At 43.0% G+C, this 20,043-nt stretch overlaps 2 protein-coding genes and 1 pseudogene across 3 annotated transcripts; all 3 read left to right on the top strand.

The window, feature by feature from the left end:
- The first annotated feature begins 1,735 nt into the window (after positions 1-1,735).
- LOC115690621 (ABC transporter B family member 11-like) lies at positions 1,736-7,424 on the top strand (annotated as a pseudogene).
- A 1,632-nt stretch (positions 7,425-9,056) lies between these two features.
- LOC115690630 (actin cytoskeleton-regulatory complex protein PAN1) lies at positions 9,057-16,434 on the top strand. Of its 2 annotated transcripts, XM_056312354.1 has the most exons (9): positions 9,149-9,206; positions 12,255-12,321; positions 12,745-13,397; positions 13,807-14,223; positions 14,326-14,457; positions 15,115-15,296; positions 15,397-15,508; positions 15,654-15,797; positions 15,976-16,434. In XM_056312354.1, the coding sequence occupies exons 2-9, from the start codon at positions 12,285-12,287 to the stop codon at positions 16,087-16,089; spliced, it is 1,791 nt and encodes a 596-aa protein (XP_056168329.1). In that variant the 5' UTR covers positions 9,149-9,206; positions 12,255-12,284; the 3' UTR covers positions 16,090-16,434. The 2 variants fall into 2 exon arrangements, with proteins under 2 accessions (XP_030472905.1, XP_056168329.1); XM_030617045.2 differs by lacking the exon at positions 12,255-12,321 and having other exon boundaries at positions 9,057-9,206.
- A 1,444-nt stretch (positions 16,435-17,878) lies between these two features.
- On the top strand, positions 17,879-19,653 carry LOC115690631 (diacylglycerol O-acyltransferase 3-1). Its single transcript, XM_030617046.2, has 2 exons — positions 17,879-18,342; positions 18,743-19,653. Exons 1-2 carry the CDS (start codon positions 17,953-17,955, stop codon positions 19,373-19,375), a joined length of 1,023 nt encoding a protein of 340 aa, XP_030472906.1. The 5' UTR covers positions 17,879-17,952; the 3' UTR covers positions 19,376-19,653.
- The last annotated feature ends 390 nt before the right edge of the window (positions 19,654-20,043 follow it).

Below are 20,043 nucleotides of genomic sequence, written 5' to 3'. Positions count from 1 at the left end.
AGAAATGAAGTTGATCTTTTACCATCATTCACACAAATACCATGAGTAAATCCTTTTTGTTAGTGGGAAAAGGTAATTTTGCGCAATTAAACATTGGTTGTCCCATTTAAGAGATGTTCACCCCAAATGAATATCGTCATTTTTTAGACATATATACCTCACAATGAGTCTTTTTTCACATGAAAGAATATAGAGAACTTCTACAAATTTAGACACAATTGAATGAGACGTTTTACCATAGATATAGCATTTTGCAACACATGCACTTTTACCTTGTATGGTACAAATTCACCATAAAATGAAGGCTTTCTGTCACTCCATCACGCATCTGCAATCATACTTTGTACGCTATTTACCATGTAATAACCCTTATCACCACATTCTTAACTTTATAAAGTGAAAATAGTTATTGACACTTTTTTACTTTTAAATAACTTCTCCAAACAGACAATTAAAGTTTCTCAATGAAATTAATGTTTGGAGCACCCAGGAGACTAGCTATTTGCCATGTTTAAATTAATATAAGCCACTTTTGTCTTTTTTTTTTCAATAACTTTTAGTAAAGTTAAAATGAAAAAAAACAAAAATATAAACTTAGGCGGCTCAAGTCGTATGAGGAATCAATTTGAGTTGCACAATTAGATCCAAGTCACAGGAAGGATAACATTGGATGCATCAACGGTTCTATGTAGAGCCAAATATGTACATACACTATACTTCTTATCTCATTCCATGTGAAAAAATGTGGAAAAAGCCTATATTTTTAGATGATGAAACCATTACTTTGTTTTCTCCTTTTCAGTCTCACAAGACTGGTGATGCTTCCTAAACATGGTGAGGTTTGATGGTTTGTCACTCTCCAATGCTTCAATCTTGTCTCGCATGAGGAGGCATTTCTTGTGGTGGACTTGCATAGTATTGATCAATCAATAATCTATGAAATCACATCCTCATCGGCATCATTGTTTCGAATTGGCTCGAGGGTGTCTATTTGTGCCTAGTACATGAGCACTTGACAGCTTCATTATCTGCGTTAATTCCTTTCTTATTCATGCAGTTGTTGTCCACATTATGTCTGTCATGCTCCAAAATCTGCATCTTTGGCTTGAATATGACTTGGAGGTTTGTATTGTAATTAATCTTTGTTTTTGTTCGCTGATATTATTAGGTCGGTCCTTGCTGATGAACATAAAATTGAATTCTGTGAGTTTGATGACAGATAAATCAGCATATGGATCATCGGTCCAGTTCATTTGGTTCTCAGCACACGGTAGATATTTAAGGTGCAGTTTTCTGCTTAATCTTTTTGTCCGAGTTCGATTAGAAAGGTATAGTATATCTGTGTTTCTGTTTGAATATATCACCTTTGTTGCGAACTTTGTTCCTCTTGAATAGAAGAAGTAAGCTCGCTTTCATAAAAAGTGTTTGAGAAGGAAAGATGTATTTCAATCGTCTCTAGGCACGTTTTGAGTACTCATTGGCTTAAAGTTGTTTTTTTATCTCGCTAATTCAACAAATCACTCCTTGAATTTTCTTTCTAGTATCTTTTTCGCAGGCGAAAGAGAGAGAACCAATCACGTTGACAAGTTCATGGAAGAAAGTGATCATATGGGCAGAGAAATGAGCACGAGGCAGGCTTCAACATCAAGAAACCACTTAACCAGAAGTAGAGCAAGTGATGAAGGATAGAGCTAAACTGCTACCCTATCATAAGTTGTTTTCTTTTGCCAACTCGTTCGATTACTCACTCATGTTTCTCGGCACAATTGCTGCCATCGGAAATGGGATTTGCACGCCACTTATGACCATTCTATTTGGAGATCTAATTGATTCCGTTGGGAAAAATTTCGTCATCTCAATCGCCGTACTCGAAGCCAATAAGGTATCGCTTAATCTCATGAATAGGCAATTCACTGGCTTTTCAAGGGAAATCATCTTGTATCTTTATAAGTCGTCCCAGGATATTCTTTTCAGGTTCCTGATATCAGATTTAAGGGCTCAAGTCTGCTATATGGCAATTACGTAGAGCTTGAGTTTAGTTTTCTCCAACACGATATACAAAATCAGGTAATCATCGGTTTCAATTGCATATCTACAGGTTTGCTTAAAGATTATCTACTTGGCTCTGGGTTCTGGTTTCGCATCATTTCTACGTAAGTGAGCTAGAAATTTGAATATTGACTGGGTTGCATTGCCTTTGAACTTTAGAGGATCTACGAGTGTAGAATAATAACATGGAACTAATTGTGATTTTGATAACGTGCCAGAGGTCGCTTGCTGGATGATCACAGCGGAGAGACAGGCCGCGCGCATAAGGAATTCATACCTGAGAACAGTTCTAAGACAGGAAATCGCTTTCTTCGACAAGGAAACCAGCACCAGAGATATAATAGCGAAAATGTTGAGCAACACCTTTCTCATTCAAGATGCCATGGGCGAGAAGGTACTCGCTGTTGCGTATGCAAAATTGATTATGTCAATTATTTTTAGGATTTCTATTGGTTTGACATCGCGATTTGTCTTTTGTTCAGGTAGGAAATTTCATACAGCTCATAGCGACATTCCTAGGTGGCTTCTTCATAGCTTTTGCAAAGGGATGGCTATTCACTCTCGCCATGCTATCCACTATCCCGCCTCTTGTCATCTGTGGTGCCATCATGGTGAAGCTCGTGGGCAAACTAGCGTCCCATGCACAAGGTGCTTATTCAGTCACAGCGACAATTGTAGATCAGACAGTCAGCTCAATCAGAACTGTAAGCAATGATGAAATCGATGAAGTATGACACCTAAATTGTTTTTTCCCCTTCAATGTGATGACGTATTAGTCCTATCATTGCAGGTTGCATCTTTTTCGGGCGAAAAACAAGCCGTAAAGAAGTACAACAAGTCACTGATCAAGGCATACCGGTCTGGAGTACAAGAGGGCTTGGTAGTCGGGTTGGGCTTCGGCATGCTTATGTTTACCGTGTTCTGCAGTTATTCATTCACCGTGCGGTTCGGCGGGAAAATGATAATTGAAAAAGGATACACAGGAGGGCGTGTCATCAACGTACTCTTTGCAGTGTTGCTTGGATCTTTGTAAGTAGTGACGTCCTCTTTTGCGCTTATTATTTGACGTTTTTGCCTAATTGATCCAAGCTAACAAGATTTTCAACATTTTATTTCGAGCTCATGAAAGATCTCTAGGCCAAGCATCTCCTTGTTTGAGCGCGTTTGCTGCTGGAAAAGCTGCGTCATTTGAGATGTTCGAGGCAATGAAAAGGAAGCCGGAGATTGATGCTTTTGATAAGAGGGGAAAGAGGTTGAAAGAAATGTCTGGACATATAGAACTAAGAGATGTTTACTTCAGCTATCTGACGAGACCAAATGAATGTGTGTTGAATGCTTTGTGCCTGGTGATACCCGGTGGTTCCAATGCAGCTTTGGTTGGGCATAGTGGAAGTGGGAAATCGACCATTGTTAGTTTGATCGAGAGATTTTATGATCCACAGGAGGGTGAAATTCTCATTGATGGCGTCAACATCAGAGATTTCCAACTCAGATGGATTAGGGGGAAAATTGGTCTTGTCAGCCAGGAACCGGTGTTATTTTTTGCGAGCATTCGGGATAACATTGCGTATGGGAAGGATGGTGCGATGAACGACGAAATAATAGCAGCTGCTAAGGTTGCTAATGCTGCTAGCTTCATCAACATGCTGCCTCGGGTAACCTTCTCGTTATCGTTCTTAAAAAATTCATTAGTGTTTCTCTTCATGAGATTGAAAGCTATTGAATCAAAGCCCTCTTGTGGGAAGCGAGAACGCTTGTAAATGAGAAGCTACGTTTGTTTCCATCATTGCATTGCATGAAGGGACTAGACACCATGGTTGGAGAGCACGGAATACATCTTTCTGGGGGCCAGAAGCAGAGAATCGCCATAGCTAGAGCAGTCTTGAAGGACCCGAAAATTTTACTCCTCGATGAAGCCACAAGCACACTCGATGTAGAATCTGAACGAATAGTGCAAGAGTCGTTGGACAGAGTTATGATGAATCGCACTACTGTGGTCATTGCCCATCGCTTGAGTACAGTTAGGAACGCGGATGTCATCGGTGTGATTGATCAAGGGAAAGTTATAGAAAAAGGTAGGCGATATTTATTTTCGTTTTTCAATATCTCCAATGCCGGAATTGGCAGAATAGATTGTAATGTATTTTGTCGCAAATCGCAATTGCATGATCAGGTTCACATGATGAGCTACTGAAGAACTCTGCTGGTGCATACAGCCAGTTGTTTCGGCTTCAAGAAGCTGCAAAAGGGCCAGAAAGGATGCCTGCGAAATATTCAGACTGGAGTTGTCTCTCGTTTTCGACTTCATCTGTTCAGTCGCCTGTATTCAGTTTTACATGCTCTGAGACAACACCTGATAGAGGCCTCGGCACCAGCGATTCAAAAGTATCATCACCAGCACCAGAAGTATCTCTCACCCGTTTGGCCTATCTTAATAGCCCAGAGATTCCGGTGTTGCTGTTAGGTGCGATAGCTGCAGCTTGCAATGGCATCATATATCCAATTTTTGGCTCGATGCTCGCTAGTGTGATCAAAACTTTTTACAAACCAGCAGAGGAACTCTGAAAAGAATCAATATATTGGTCACTGATGTTTCTGATTCTGGGCATGGCATCTTTAGTGGCGACGCCATTGAGCCTGTATTTCTTCGCCGTGGCAGGGTGTAAGTTGATCAAAAGAATCCGGTCGATGAGTTTCAAGAAGGTGGTGCACATGGACATAAGCTGGTTCGATGAGACCGAGCACTCGAGCGGTACGATTGGCACAAGGCTTTCAACAGATGCGACGTCGGTGCGTTTATTGGTCGGTGACACTCTTGCTTTGCTCGCGCAGAATGCTGCGACGACGACGATCGCTGGCTTGCTCATCGCTTTTGAAACAAACTGGGAATTGGCTCTTGTGATTCTCGCGTTGCTTCCCTTACTTGGTGTCAGTGGATATGTTCAAATGCAGTCCATGAAAGGCTTCAACACAAATGCAGCGGTCTGTTCCTGACCTTGCTGAGTACATCTTAGAGCTAACATATTGAGCAAAAAGTGCGAAAACTCAGACAGACGAGCAACGACGAACAGACTATTTTTATAGTGCATAGAGTACAGCAATTTGCATAGTAAGTGGCTAGTCTAATCAGTCCGACTATATATCTGCAGAAATTGTATGGGGAAGCAAGTCAAGTTGCTAGCGATGTGGTCGCCAACATTATGACAGTCGCATCTTTCCGTGCTGAAGAAAATATGGCGAGACTTTATCAGACAAAATCTCGAGGCCGTCTGAAGGAAGGAGTTAGGCGGGGTATCATAAGTGGAATCGGCTTCGGATTATCGTTCTTCTTCCTATTTTTCTTCTATGCTGTGAGCTTCCATGTTGGACCCGAGCTCGTCGACCACAAGAAGACGACTTTTCCCAAGGTTATTTTGTGTAAGTTTCTCATTTCGCTCATACATCTGTCTATGCTAGTATCTTTCTCCTAGGCTTTATGTCCCTGACTTTGGTCCAATCATCTGTACTGCAGGTCTTTTTCGCATTGTGTATGATGGGACTCGGAATTTCGCAGTCGAACTCCCTCGCACCCAATGTGAATAAAGCCAAGAGTTCCGTTGCTTCCGTATTCGAAATCTTAGACCTAAAATCTAAGATCAATGCCAGCGACAGCCGTGGAATTACGCTAGTGAATGTGAAAGGAGACATCAAATTCCATCACCTAAAATTCAAGTACCCAACTAGACCTGAACTCCTAGTATTCAAAGACTTCTGCTTGTCCATCCATTCTGGTCAGGTACAACAATACAAGATTAGGCCATTCCTCTCTGTTTTTTCGTTATATATACGCTTAATCTGATGCGGAGGCTTGTAAGCTCAAACACTGAGAAATAATTTCATGTGTCTCATCTCATGTACTAGACAGTTGCTTTGGTTGGAGAAAGCGGGAGTCGAAAATGGACGGTAATATCTTTGCTTCAAAGATTTTATGACCCTGATTCTGGTCGAATAACCTTGGATGGAGCCAATATACGGGAGCTAAACTTGGACTGGTTAAGGGGACAGATGGGTCTGGTGAGCCAAGAGCCTGTCCTGTTTAACGACATGATCCGTGCTAACATCGCATACGGGAAAGGAGGCAATGCAACGGAGGTGGAGATCCTAGCGGCGGCGGAGTTAGCCAATTCTCACAACTTCATCAGTGGCTTACAACAGGTTAAGGCTTGAATCTGTCAACATCCTTCTAAGATTTCAGAGTCTTCATTTGGGTTGTTAGTTATTACTTGTTGTCGGCTAAGTTCGTATACCAGAAATTGAAATCAAACGTCAGGAAAACTAATCTGAAAGCAGTACAAATAGATAAACAGAATGTTGATCCGAGCCTAACGAAGTAACGTTGTGTCCTTAAGACGAATTTGGCCCCTCAATCAGTACCCGAGGATATTGGACAATCGTCTCCCAGGATAGAACGAATCTCGTTCCTCTGAAGTGGTACGTATTCAGAGGACTCCTTCGAACGCAATTTTTCAGAATAATCACACAAAATGACAATGATGAAGAAACAGAAAAAAATGAAAATGTCTAGAGTACGTCGGGAAAATGCCTCGCGGGAATATAAAATGCCTCGAAGTGTCACCAGACCGAACTAAACTGTTCTGTTCGGAAAAAATAAAAAAACCAATAGAGAATGGACCCGGAACCGAACTGAGACGGTGGCGGCTGCGCGCGGGGGAATTGGCATAGGTCCTCTCTCTTCCACAAAATTGGGGTATCCCTTGGGGCTCAAACCCATTTGAGAAGCTCCTCAAAATAAACCATCTCCCATCACCTCTTCTATCCTATGTGGGACACTTTCATCCACACACTTCTCATTCAATTCTATGGGATTTGGATGCCAAAATCCCAACATTACTGACCATGACATCGTAAACATACACAGGGTTATGATACAACAGTGGGCGAAAGAGGGATTCACTTGTCCAGCGGGTAAAAGAAACGGGTGGCGATCGCGAGAGCGATAGTGAAAAACCCAAGAATTTTACTACTCGACGAAGCCACGAGTGCTCGACATCGAATCCAAGCGGGTGGTCCAGGATGCGTTGGATAGAGTCATGGCTAGCCGGACCACATTGGTGGTGGCTCATCGGTTATCAACGATCCGCCGTGCAAACGTCATCGCTGTGCTGAAAGACGGTGCAATTGTCGAGAAGGGGAGCCATGATACCCTGATTAACATGAGAAATGGAATCTATGCTACCATGATAGCACCGGAGGATACAAATCGTGGCGGCGCGAAGGCCCTCACCGGACCTGGGCAAGGGCCTTCGCAGCCGCTTCAGTCAAATGAGGCTAGTGACTCAATTTGGCCATCTTTTTCATTATCACTAAAGTTTTGAGTCTTCGTATTGTATATTACACCCGATGGTCGATGAACATCAGCATCTGATGAAGATGTTAAGAAAATTCAAGAGAAAAAAGTGTCTGGTCCTTTAGTTTAATGCTTTAAGAGAAGTGCGAAACAGATGAAGACTAAGTTGGGCCTTTAACATCAGAAAATGCCTCCTCACCCACCAAGAACATGTCCTTCAATTCAATGCAGGTGTTTGTAACAAGAAATTGATGATTTCAGCTTCACTCCACGACAATTCATAGTCAACCCAAACTTGCTTTTCTTGCAAGCCCAATTCAAGCTTCCACTTCTTGGCTTCTCCATAATTTACTCAAAGCTCAACAGCAACATTTTATTGATGGACGACTCCTAAATTTGGTTTGTATTTGAATTGGGTACTTGATGTGGACTTCCACATTCCCTCAACATGTCATTTGCTTATACAGCCGACCCATGATGTGTCCCTGCCAACTGTCACTGGTGGCAAATTTGGTTTTTTAGGGCAATTCAAGAATCTATCTTTTTCTTTCTCCAATCCATTTTTCTTGTAGGTTTCTTGCCTAAAGCAAGAAGCCTAAACCCACTTTATGACTAACTTTATTCATAGTGAAAGATTCTCCTTGAGAGAGAAGCACGACACAGATGGAAACAAAGGAATCGCAGGTGGGATGTAGTACAATATGATTAACAATGTACGCCTATGGTTTAACTCTTTAAAATTGGCCGAACTTCGACTTTGATTTCAGTTTAAGGACATGATTAAAATCGGGATTCTAATGAACTTTTTTGGCATCGCGGGTTAACTTTGAGGATTGATCAAACACTAATTGGTACAAGTCGGGTCGAGCCAAAAGGAACTTTGAGACTTGAAAGAACAAAAGTGTGATTTCACAGGTTGTTTTGCCTTTTGGATTTCGTAAGGATCTAGCTTTGAGGTTATGTCTGCTGGTTTAATGGACTGTGATTAATGTTCTAATTTGTTAACAGTAGATTGATTGTGGGTGTTACATCCCAAATCAAATCATCCATAAGTCGATGAAAATTGAATAATTGAGTGGACCCTGACAATCAATCAATGTATGAGAGGAGGATATTATCTCTAATTCACACCAAGATCAATTATTCTTTTCATCTTTCAATATATTTGTTCTTATTTTCAAAAGAATAGTATGATCTAAATAGAAATTCACTTGATTGAAGAAGTTAGTGTCACCCATCAACCGTTCAGTCAGTTGAGTTGTCACATCCTCAACATATGACAAGAACTATTAGAACAAATTAATTGCATTATAATCACGTGGACTCAGTACATTAGAACCGAAATTGTCCTAAGCACCATGAAATTAATACAAAATATAGAAACAAAAGTTGCACAAATAACGACTATTCTTTGCTCCATCTTAAATCACAATCGCCCCAACGAACCTTGCTTCATCTGATGTGAAACTACAACCAACAAGAAGAAACCAACCAATTCACTTTGCACAAAATCTCTAGGGTTATATTCATCGAGGGTTACATTCCTACAGCTCCATTGTCCCACCGCTTCTCCCACCTTTTCAGCTCATATAAATGTAGATCCACAAGTTTTAGTCCATTTCAAGAACTTCAAGGTAATCACTCCTCTATTGCTTTGTCGATATCGATATTCGATATTGATACAGGTACACATCTGACGTGCGTGTACGTGAAACTATGTATGCGCGCATCGCGATCTGCTACCTATTGCAGGTTCTTATTCGGGCGAAGGGGAGGATAAGAATTCGGCACGGATTCCATTCGATTGCCGGTATGTATTCTTTCGGAGCAAGGTTCTGAGCATCTTTCGTGCTGACAGAATTGTTTCTTTTAGATATATTAGAAGCAAACAAAAGTTCGTAGGAAAGGTAAACTAGTTGCTTCTCTTTAGCTCGACTCGGTTCCTCTCCTCCTCTCCGTGATAAAACTTTAGCAGGGTTCTGTTATCTTACTAAAAAGAGGAGTAACAGTTGAAGGGATATATTGAGATAATTAGATTTAAGTGCAATGCATGGTCGAGTTGATTAATGGAGGGATCTTGGACATGAGCTAAACCCCTAAAATAGAGCCCAAACTTGCTGTCTAGGCTTGCTCATCAACCAACAAAATTTAACATTTTTCCGCTTTAGGTAGGCCATCTAGCTAGGGCCCTACTAGACCGAGCCGAACTTATAACTCAAAGCTTGTCGAGGAATGTCTTCAGGCCCTTGTGAGGTGGGGAGATCATGAGTCGCCGAATTTGTTTATATGAACTAGATGCACGATACACGTTTGATTTCCATATCATCAAGTATAAGTCACGGTGCACTGTGCAACACCGAATAGTACAAAAGAACAGTTGTTAGCTCATGGGTTACTATGACAATAGTGTGCCGGGCATTTTTTAAAGTGGACTGTTGGCGGCAATTAAATATCAAACCGTTGGTCCCGCATCGTGATGTTATCTTATGATGCTAAGGGACCCGCTTTTGTAATCGTGAGGGATTTACCGTGAGGAAAAGTCTATAGACTTCAGAGTACACCTGATGCGCCTTAGAATTTGTCAGCTCATGCCAATTTTCAAGATCAAATTCTCGAAGGACAAACTCATGCAGTCACATGCAGCTTCTTTTCCCCCCTCCTTGTGATAGGAGTACCTAAGCAATGGTTTCTGTTCCATTCACGGGTCATCTTTTACTCTCTCCCTCTCTCCCTCCCTCCCTCCCTCTCATGAATGCTCTTTTGATTAGTCAACATCAACCTCATCAACACTGGAGACGAAAAGGGTCGTCCCCTCGTCTTTCTTTATCAAGCAAAGAACCAATAAGTCTTTTCCCTTGCACCTTACAAGCATTTGGAGCAAACGAAAATTGATGTGCATCGAGACATGCTTCGATCGCCCGAATGATGTCCCAAGCATGCTCACGGGCTCTCATTGAATTCTTGGTGTTTGGTTAAGAGATAACTTCATTATAGAAAGTGAGCCGGAATCTTAAACAGAGGCTTCCGCGACCTATTCGTTTGATTTGCAATAACGGTAGGCTGCACGAATATTTTCATTATATTAACGTGCCGGTGCTCACACGTCTTGCTCCTCCTAATTCCCTCAAAATCTTTTTATTCCCTGGCGAGAGAATACCTTATGAAAATTTTACATCTCGGAAATCTCGAGTTCATTACGAGATTTTCTATGTATGTGTAAGGGCATTTTATTCTTTAATTCTTTTTTAATTCGAATCTTTGCGTGGACAAGGTTGAGAGACAAGACAAAATTTTCCTAATCCCATCACTAATCTGTTTTGTTGATAATTATTAAATAGTTTTCACATTCCAAAAGTTTCCTATAAGTGCTTCTTTTCTAGCATATATATAAGTTTGTCTGATTATTAGCGTGGAAAGATAAGACAAATAAATATCACGTTAAGAAATTATAAAAAGCCTGGAGTTCATTTGACATTATCGAATATTATGAATATGAAATGATTGACTAGGGACCCTGATGTTTTATTCTTCATTTTTTTAATTCTTTAGTTGGCGATTTCTTTTCTTATTTCTTAATTATCGCAAAACGGTTATCCGTTCCATATACTGCTCCTTGGTTTATACGTAAAATGACACCGTTTTAACGCATATGTTTGGTACATGTCGAAACGTAATCAAGGGCATGCCCTAACGTTATCCTCGTAAATAACCTACATAGAAAAAGGGGGAACTATTCGATCACATGTTTCTTGCATGGCAGTTCTTTGATTAAATCCACCAAATGACATTATTATAAATGTCCTATAACCTCATGATAAAGTGAGAAAAAAAACTTTATTCTAATATGAAATCCTCATTCTCACCAACCCCATCACAAAGAAACCCAAATGAGAATGAGTGGGGTTCCTGCTAATTCCATTAAAATCCAATTTACTTGACTTACAACCAACTACATGTTTTTGGAGTGATCATCAATCAATCAAGCACTATAAAAAGCATACCCTTTAGTGGAAATTGTACTGTTGCAATGATTAGACCACACGCCATAAATAAAACATTTTCTTCACATTAATGAAGGCCCTCAAATTTTTATTAGCGGGCCTTGTACTGTCGACTAAATTAGCAAAAAAAGGACAAAATAAGGAAGCTTGGTCTCATTGTACCTGTGATTTGTCTGCATTGTAATAAGGGCCCGTCTCAATCATTTGCAGTCCGACCACCTCATGATGATCAATTGATTAGTTTAATTTCCCCGCAAAATTGTCCAATCCTCCAGAAAAAAAAGGGGAATGGATTGTAAATTGCTTCCAAAGTAATAATCCAAAAGGCATAATTATACTTACATTCAAAAGAATATGCTCATTATTCTGCATGTTGGTGGAGCAAATGGCATGATACATTAGACTAAATCATATCTAACAAATTGTGTCATGTGAAGTCTCCTCTAGATGTCAATTAGAAAAGTGGGTGCACTTGGCATTTCATTAATTCTACGAATCTTACCGAGGGTAGTCTTATTACATATTAATTTTAGAGTTAATATCATCAAAAATCTCAAACCAGTACACTTGTGTCATATTTATCCAAAATTAATTTTCGTGCAATGAAAAATTCCGAATTGGGGTACACCGAGTTTGGAATTTTTGGTGGTAATTGGTGCATACATTCTATATGGGTTCCTTTTCTTCTCTTCTTGGGATTTTGCCCCACTTAATTAAACTTTCTTGAACCATAAAAAAGGTCAAGAATTTCTAATAATCCCGAATGAACTGGAATTTGTGAAGTGGCATGTACTTTATTAGTTGACATTATTTAATTGTAAATAACCTACTTCAAGTGCCATTATTGTGGGATACAGGGGACACCTTGAGACCCAAAACAAGGAGAAATGGAAAAACATCAACAAGCAGCAGAGCAAAACTCAGGTCTTTGTACGTCCTGTCCCCAGATATTCATTGAAGCACTAAAAAGCTAATGTGCAGCATAAATTTGACCATCACAACTTTAGAGGATCTTTCCCCAGTTTAGGTAGCCCAAAGGCTCGGTAGCTTTTGTTCACATACACCTACTCTGCCCGCGACCTGTTGGCTGCATTGCTTGCTTCTCTGGTGACCTGTCTGAACAGGGAGGGTCAATGAACAGGCAAGAGAGAGAACAAATTGGGTTTCTGTGGACATTTCTTGTGGTTGTTTCTTGAATCATGATGAGAAGAGAGAGTCAATAAAAAACACTGACCCCATGAAGCAAGCTGACTCATCTCCACACGGGTCTCACATAATCTTCTTCCCTTAAAACTCCATCCACAACAACCAAAAGAGTTTGTCCCCCCTGTTTTTTGCTTTTTGCAGGTTTTTTCCTGGGTCAAGCTACGAACTTTGAAGCCATGAAGCAAGAAACGCCACCCAGAGCAACGCCAGCAGTGAGAGCTGAATGCAGAACTAGCGGCAATTCGATTTCGCACTCCTCAGCCACCACCCCTTCGCGTTTCAGAGCCACCCCAAAGGTTAAGGAGTCATTGAAGGCAGCGGGTGATGTTCCGAGAGACAGAGCAAAGTCAGTGCCTCCAGATGTGAAGAACGATTCAAAGGCCCAAAGGTCTCTTGTGCTCAGAAACCCCAAATCTGGGGACGTTGCTGCGGGATCTCAAAAGGGTAGGGAGCTTGAGGAGGCGAAAATCGGGGGTCGAGCCAGGGCGGCCCGCACGGTTGTCGAGCAGTTTGCTCGGCCGCGGCGGCTGCGGCCGGGTGTGAGCTCTGTTACTAGCAGGAGAAATGAGGATGGAGTGGTGGATGGGAATAAGAAGAAGCGTGAGGAATTGCAAGAGAAGTTCGAGTTAAATGAGAATTTGGTCAAGAGTTTGCAGAGTGAGGTGTTGGCTTTGAAGGTAGAATTGGAAAAAGCACTGAGCTTGAATGGGGAGTTAGAATCAAAGAACAGGAAACTTACAGAGGATCTTGCTGCTGCTGAGCACAAAATAGCAACTCTTAGCAGCTTTGATCAGGTGAGAGTCTAAGACTAAATTTTGGCATGATATTGTGGTTTGGTTTATAATTTGAAATAGAAACATCTTTGATCACCTACTCTCTCTCTCTCTCTCTCTCTCTCTCTCTCTCTCTCTCTCTCTCTCTCTCTCTCTCTTCCTTCCTTTTCCCTGTAAATTGCACGGGTCACTTTTCATTTCAATCTGGAGTACATGCTTCAATTCTGTTGTGGAAATAAGATAATCGTCCGATGGTTGCATAATATTATTCAGTCTCTGTAGGTGAAATCACCCCTTCATAAATTGGGAGTTTTTGAACTTAAAACATGAGCTAGTGTTCCTTCAGGTTACAGACTGGTGGTTGTTTCTAAGTTCTTCATTTCCCAGTTTTGTTGAATGGTGTTTGTTCATTCCATGTCTTGTTGTACAGAGGGAGTCAACTAAGGATTTCGAGAGTCCCAAATTCAAAGACATTCAGAAACTGATTGCCAATAAGTTGGATAATTCAAAAGTAAAGAAGGAAGCTTTCAGTGAGGCTATCTTTAAGACTACGCTGCCTGCAGAGCCGGCGAGTTCAATACCAAGAGTTATTGATAATAATGCAAAGCCTCCACCTTGCCCGTCCCTGCCACCTCCGCCTCCGCCACCTCTTCCCTCCTCCCGGTCCCGGGCCAGAGGATCTGCAACCCCTAAAACTCCTGCAGTCGTAGAATTTTACCGCTTACTGACGAAGCCAGAAGAGAAGAAGGACGAATCAAGATCAAAGGATTCCAATAAACCAGCGGTTACAAGTGCACATAGTAGCATAGTCGGAGAAATCCAAAACCGTTCCGCTCATCTTTTAGCTGTAAGCTTCCGGACCATTTTGAATTGAGATCTGTGAAATAACTTTGCAACTTTTTCTTGTGAATGTAGTTGGGATGGCTGTTGACTCAGCTTGATTTTACAGATCAAAGCAGATATTGAAACCAAAGGGGAGTTCGTTAATGGTCTTATCCAGAAAATTCAAGCTGCTGCTTTCTCAGATATTGAGGAGGTCCTAAACTTTGTGGATTGGCTTGATAATGAACTTTCTTCCCTGGTGAGTCTAGGTGCATATTCAAACTCTTGTGATTAACCTCAATTCAGACGGGGCATGAAAGAGACTTGGTTCATGAATGTTTGGACCTCAGAATCGAGGGGTTTTTCTTTTTTCTGTTTCATTACCCAATTCGATGAATGGATCCTCTTGCTTAAGGAAACAAACAATGAGATCATGAGAATGAAGGCCCCCCTGTTCCTTAGAGATTTTTGTGGCGGGGAGTTGCTTGAATTGTAGGTGAGATTTAGTTACCTGAGTTGTAGGAGAGGAAAATATCTCAAACTTGGACAGCTTTTGCATGTCGATGACAGAACAAATAAAATTTATACGTAGCAATACCATGCATTACTCTGATAGTAGAGTTGAGGTAGATTAGTATGGTTGATCAACTATCAGAGCAGAATGTCCTTCTAGGTCTCCCCTGCGGCATGCGCTGTCAACGACGGAAAAATTTGCAGTCATATGCGCTGAAGGTGCCTATCTTGCTGGTTTGTGTCATGGTCTGCCTTGAATGGACTATTGTGGAAATTGATGAATTTGCATCTAGCTCTACCGATGTAATATCTTCGACACTGTACCATTACCACCTTTATAGATGGTCAACTAAGACCAATTACATGTAATCTGCCAACTTTAATGTTGTTGTTTGGTTGACAGGCCGATGAGCGGGCTGTGTTGAAACATTTCAACTGGCCAGAGAAGAAAGCTGATGCCATGAGAGAAGCTGCAGTTGAATACCGAACTCTTAAGCTGCTCGAGAGTGAGATTTATTTATATGAGGACGATATGGAGGTTCCCTGTGGAAGTGCGTTGAAGAAGATGGCTGGCTTACTAGACAAGTGAGTTCATACTTCATGATCGTCGTGCATTAGTGGTCAATGTTGGAGCAGGATCAAATATCCAGAGCTCTGATTCACCCCTTTCATTTCATTGTGCCAGGTCCGAGAGAGGGATTCAGAAGCTCGTCAAACTGCGAAGTTCGGTTATGAGATCGTATCAGAATTGGAAAATCCCAACTGATTGGATGCTCGATTCGGGAATGGTGTACAAAGTACAGTACATTGTCCTCTTTTTAAGATTTAAATTTACTGTTATTCTTGCTGGTGCTCAAGTTCTGCTTAGTTTAGTTCTACAATTTACACTGGTTATGTCGCTACGATGTCGTGCCGACCTTCGGTTTGGTGTGTGTTCTGCAGATAAAACAGGTTTCAATGAAGCTGGCTACCATGTACATGAAGAGAGTGACGACAGAGTTTGAATCCATGCGGAACTCGGACAGGGAATCAACCCAAGAAGCTCTACTGCTCCAGGGTGTTCATTTCGCGTATAGGGCCCATCAGGTAACCAAAACAAACATTTTAGATGGCTCCAGTCTAAACTCCTCTCTCCTTTTTGTACTTTGATTCGCAGCTTCGGAACCCGATCAAATCAGAGAATCTCGAACTGCGTAGTTACTGTTTATAGTTTGCGTCGTGAACGGCACCAGTCTGTTAATTGTCTGCATATGCTGCTGCGCAGTTTGCAGGAGGGCTTGATTCGGAGACATTGTGCGCTTTCGAAGAGATTAGACACCGTATCCCCGGACATTTCCAAGGGTCTCAACATCTGCTGGCTGGCATAACCTCATCTTGAGAACCCCGCGTAGCGTTGAGCGGGTTGGTTTACGCATCGCGGGCATCCGAGTGAATGATCGGCACACGAGATTCGTTTTCGGCATGTCCCCGACGGATAACTTGGAAAGGCCGTCAGAGCATCTCGGAACACATATTATCTCTGTAGAAGCCGTCAAGGCTCGGTAGTTCTCATGAAAAGAGTGTAGTTCGTCTACGCGACGATGTGCAGCATGAGTTAGGAGCTCAATAACTGTAATGGCGACAGTTAAATTCCTGCGGTTTTTTCTTGTGAGATTCATCAACGATTACTTGCAAAAAAAAATTCAGGAGTGATGCTTTACCGATGTTGCCATCCTGAAAACAACTTATGGCGTTCATCCTCAGTAAGTACGAGGATGCATTACTATTACTAGGGAGTCATTCTTCCGAAAGCACTGTACACGTAGCCGAAATGCGCAGTCAATCATGCCCTTATTACTTCCTTTTGAATTGAGGGTCGGCCCGGCTCGTGTCGTTTCCGACAACCGGCCGGCGATCACGTCGGTGTATGCGCCGAGAAAAATGACGAGGCGAGTAACTGAATCAAATAGGAAGGTGTGAGGTCGTGAGATGCATGTACCCGGGCTGGCATCGCTATGCCAGACGGGATCCGCCCCCGCCCCTTCCTCGGCCGTGGTCAAATGCGGGGAAAAAGGGGGCCCTTTCAGATTCAATCGACGCACGAAGTATGCAGAGAAATGATCGTACCGGGGCCCATAGAGGTTAGCTCCCTCCGGTGGACAGCAAATAAAGAGGCCATACAAAAGAAAGCGATTGCCAACAAGATCCGGCAACGTCGTTCAAGTAACGGAATCTAGCCAATTGAGAGGATCTTCTGATCGATTCATGGATCACTTCGAATCCATCAGTAACGAGAATTCGGAATATCATGCATCGATCGATCGAAGAGAGATTCAACAACTAGAAGAAAGATCAATTCTTCGAGATCCTTCCTTTCTTAAAAGGGTTAATACCACGAAAAACCCTAAACTGGTACACTTGTGATATATTTACCCAAAACTATTTTTTTGACTATAAAAAACCCCAAACTGGTACACTTGTGACAATTTTATCCTGAACTATTTTTTTGACCACCAAAAATCCCAAACTGGTACACCTGTGATAATTTTACCCTGAACTTACCACAAAAAACCCCAAACTTGTACATATGTGACAATTTTACCATGAATTAAAATTTTAATATTTTTATTTTTTTTTTTTCGAATTTTTATTTATTTTTTATTTTCTTTTCTTTTTTTTTTTTTCATTTTCAAACTCTGGCCGGTCGCCGGTCCGGCGACCGGCCAGAGGCGGAAGCCGGCGAGGGCGACCCTCGCCGGCTCGGGCGAAGGCTGCCCTCGCCGGATCTGGCGAGGAAACTGGAGAGCTGCCAGCTCGCCATCGACAAGTCAAACCGTTGACTCGCACGCACGCACGCAGGGGGACCTCACCTAGGCTTCCAAAGGGCGAAACGGTAATAACCGCAGCCGGTCCCGGGGAACGGGGCGGGAAACGTCGGCGCCGACGTGGCGCCGTGCGGGCCGTCCGATCTCCCGACAAGCCACGTCGACCGTCGCCTCCCCGCTCGCCGGGAGGACACCAGGACAAGAGGAGGTGGTGGGAAAAACCGAAAACGGACACGGGCCCCGCGTCCACGTCACCGGATTCCTCCCTCCACCACTCAGAACGCGCCACGTGGGCTCCCTCGTCCTCGTCGTCCTCGTCGTCGTCATCGTCTGTTCATGTCGATTTCGTGACACATTTCCTTAATTTATTCGGCTGCGTTTCTTCCGGGTCTTCTTTGGTGTCATCGTCGGTAGCTGAAACCAGCGCGCTCGCTCCAATGGATTCGCTCTCCGCCGCCGCCGCCGCCGCTTCCTCGCGGCGGTTCCCTCGCTTCACCGGCGCCGGGATCGATGCCCGCCGCGGGAATCCGATCGGCGAGGTTAGGGTTGTTTGCGGCGGCAAGGATCGCGAGGACCGTGCCGGATCGAGGGCGTCCCGCGGCGCTTTGAGGTGCGGGTTCGGCGATGATGGGCACGTGCGGTATTACGGTGGGAGGCCGAGGTTTGGTCGGGACGAGGAGGGGAGGAAGGAAGGCGGGAAGGCGGAGATCAAGAAGGGGTTGAAGGGATTGGCGAAGGGGGAAAATTTTTCCGAGCTCTGTTGGATGGAACGTCGCGGCGGCGGCGGCGGCGGCGAGGTTATTGAAGGTCGGGAGAAGCCGATCTCGGTACGTTCCTTTGGTTTCAGGCTCTGTTGTCGGGATTCTGCTTCGATTGTTTGGTAATTCAAATGCTGTTGTGAGGTGATTTGCGGTTTGATTCTGTGGTTTGATCTGATCGGTGATGGTGTTTCTTTGGCCAAATGCAATGAAAGATCCTTGTTTTAGCTATCTGCTCTCACTTAATCTGATTCGGGGTTGATATTTATGCATGAAATCTGCCATATCTGATGTGATCTTACCGTGCAAATTGGCTTCCCATGAAGAAAAAAATTTCAATGAAGCTATCACTGGTTGAAGGTTTGATTAGATTCTGAAATTTGTGCTTTTGGTGGAGTACTTCTTGCTTGGATTTTGTTGGTGTCGGTGGGTTTTCTGTCGAATCATTGCGGTCATTGTCGTTGTGCAGGAAACAGCAGTGGTTTTGCTGAAACAACTTGAACAGCTGAAGGCAGAGGAGAAGGAGCTGAAGAGAAAGATAAAAGAGCAGAAGGCCAAGCTTAAAGCGGAGCGGAAGAAAGTTACGATGGATTCCGAGTCGTCATCGTCCTCCTCCTCCTCGGAATCAAGCGACAGTGAGTGCGGAGAGGTGATCGACATGGGCCGCCTGAGGACAGACGTTCTCGTGAAAGAAGAGAGCAATAATGCCGGAACCCTCGCGTTGCCGAACGGGGTTCTGTACCGCGAGGCGACAGTTAGCGGTCCAAGCAATGTTGCAGCCAGTGGTGCGGTGACAAAGAGGATCGAAGTGTGCATGGGTAAGAAGTGCAAGAACTCAGGAGGACCGGCGTTGTTGGAGGAATTCAAGAATGCGGTGGGTGTCGAAGGCGCTGTTGTTGAATGCAAATGCCTGGGCAAGTGCAGGGATGGCCCTAATGTGAGGGTCTCGAATAGCTTGGGTGAGGATCCAGCTCCTGAAGCGGATGATTCCGTCAGGATTCCGGGGAATCCTCTACTTATCGGGGTCGGTTTGGAAGATGTCGACGCTATTGTGGCCAAATACTTAGGTGAGGATGGAGATCTGGGGTTGAATGCGCCGTAGTCGCTGTGCTGGATGATTTGCTATATATGCACTGGCATTCCAGGAACAATTCAGTAAATATGTATTCTATTATAAGCTAAAGAGTCTCTGTTCTAGTTGTAAGGTCTCTCACTTTGTTTCTTTACGCATCCATCATGTGCTGTAGTCCCTCTGCAATGTTTTCTTTGGAACGATTTGTACCAGTCCTATCTTCCTTCATTTGACAAACATATACTGGTGGACAAAAATTTATATGGATTACTGAGGAAAATATAATCACTCTATCGAGATCTGTGGTCTCTTTGTAGCGGGTTCTTTGCTTGAAATCATTTCATCACATGCCCAGCGTTTAATTGTTGGGAGTTATATTTGAACAGGACATGCCTGGAAAGAAAAGTTGATGCTTTGGTCGCTTCATCTGCTTGAAGATGTTTGGTATACACAAGTGATCTTAAATTCATCGGAATCACGATACAATGGCGGGTCATCCTTCGCTTACAACCAGTTTCAATCATCACCGGCATGCAGTTCCGGCGATTTTTTTCTGTTACGTTCTCTTGAAAGGATAGTCTGGATACAACCACAAGAGAATCCGGAATTATCCTTCCTTCTCAATGCCGGTCCTAGTTGCATACATGATTGCCACGAAGGTAAAAGATAACGCAACTGATGTCCCGCGATGTAAAAAG

This window comes from Syzygium oleosum, unplaced genomic scaffold (genome assembly GCF_021117445.2).
Source record: "Syzygium oleosum isolate NSW1041296 unplaced genomic scaffold, Sole_v2.1 Sole_v2.06, whole genome shotgun sequence".
NCBI classification, from domain to species: domain Eukaryota; kingdom Viridiplantae; phylum Streptophyta; class Magnoliopsida; order Myrtales; family Myrtaceae; genus Syzygium; species Syzygium oleosum.
Note: the sequence above shows the minus strand (reverse complement) of the source record. Positions and strands in the feature narration are given on the sequence as shown.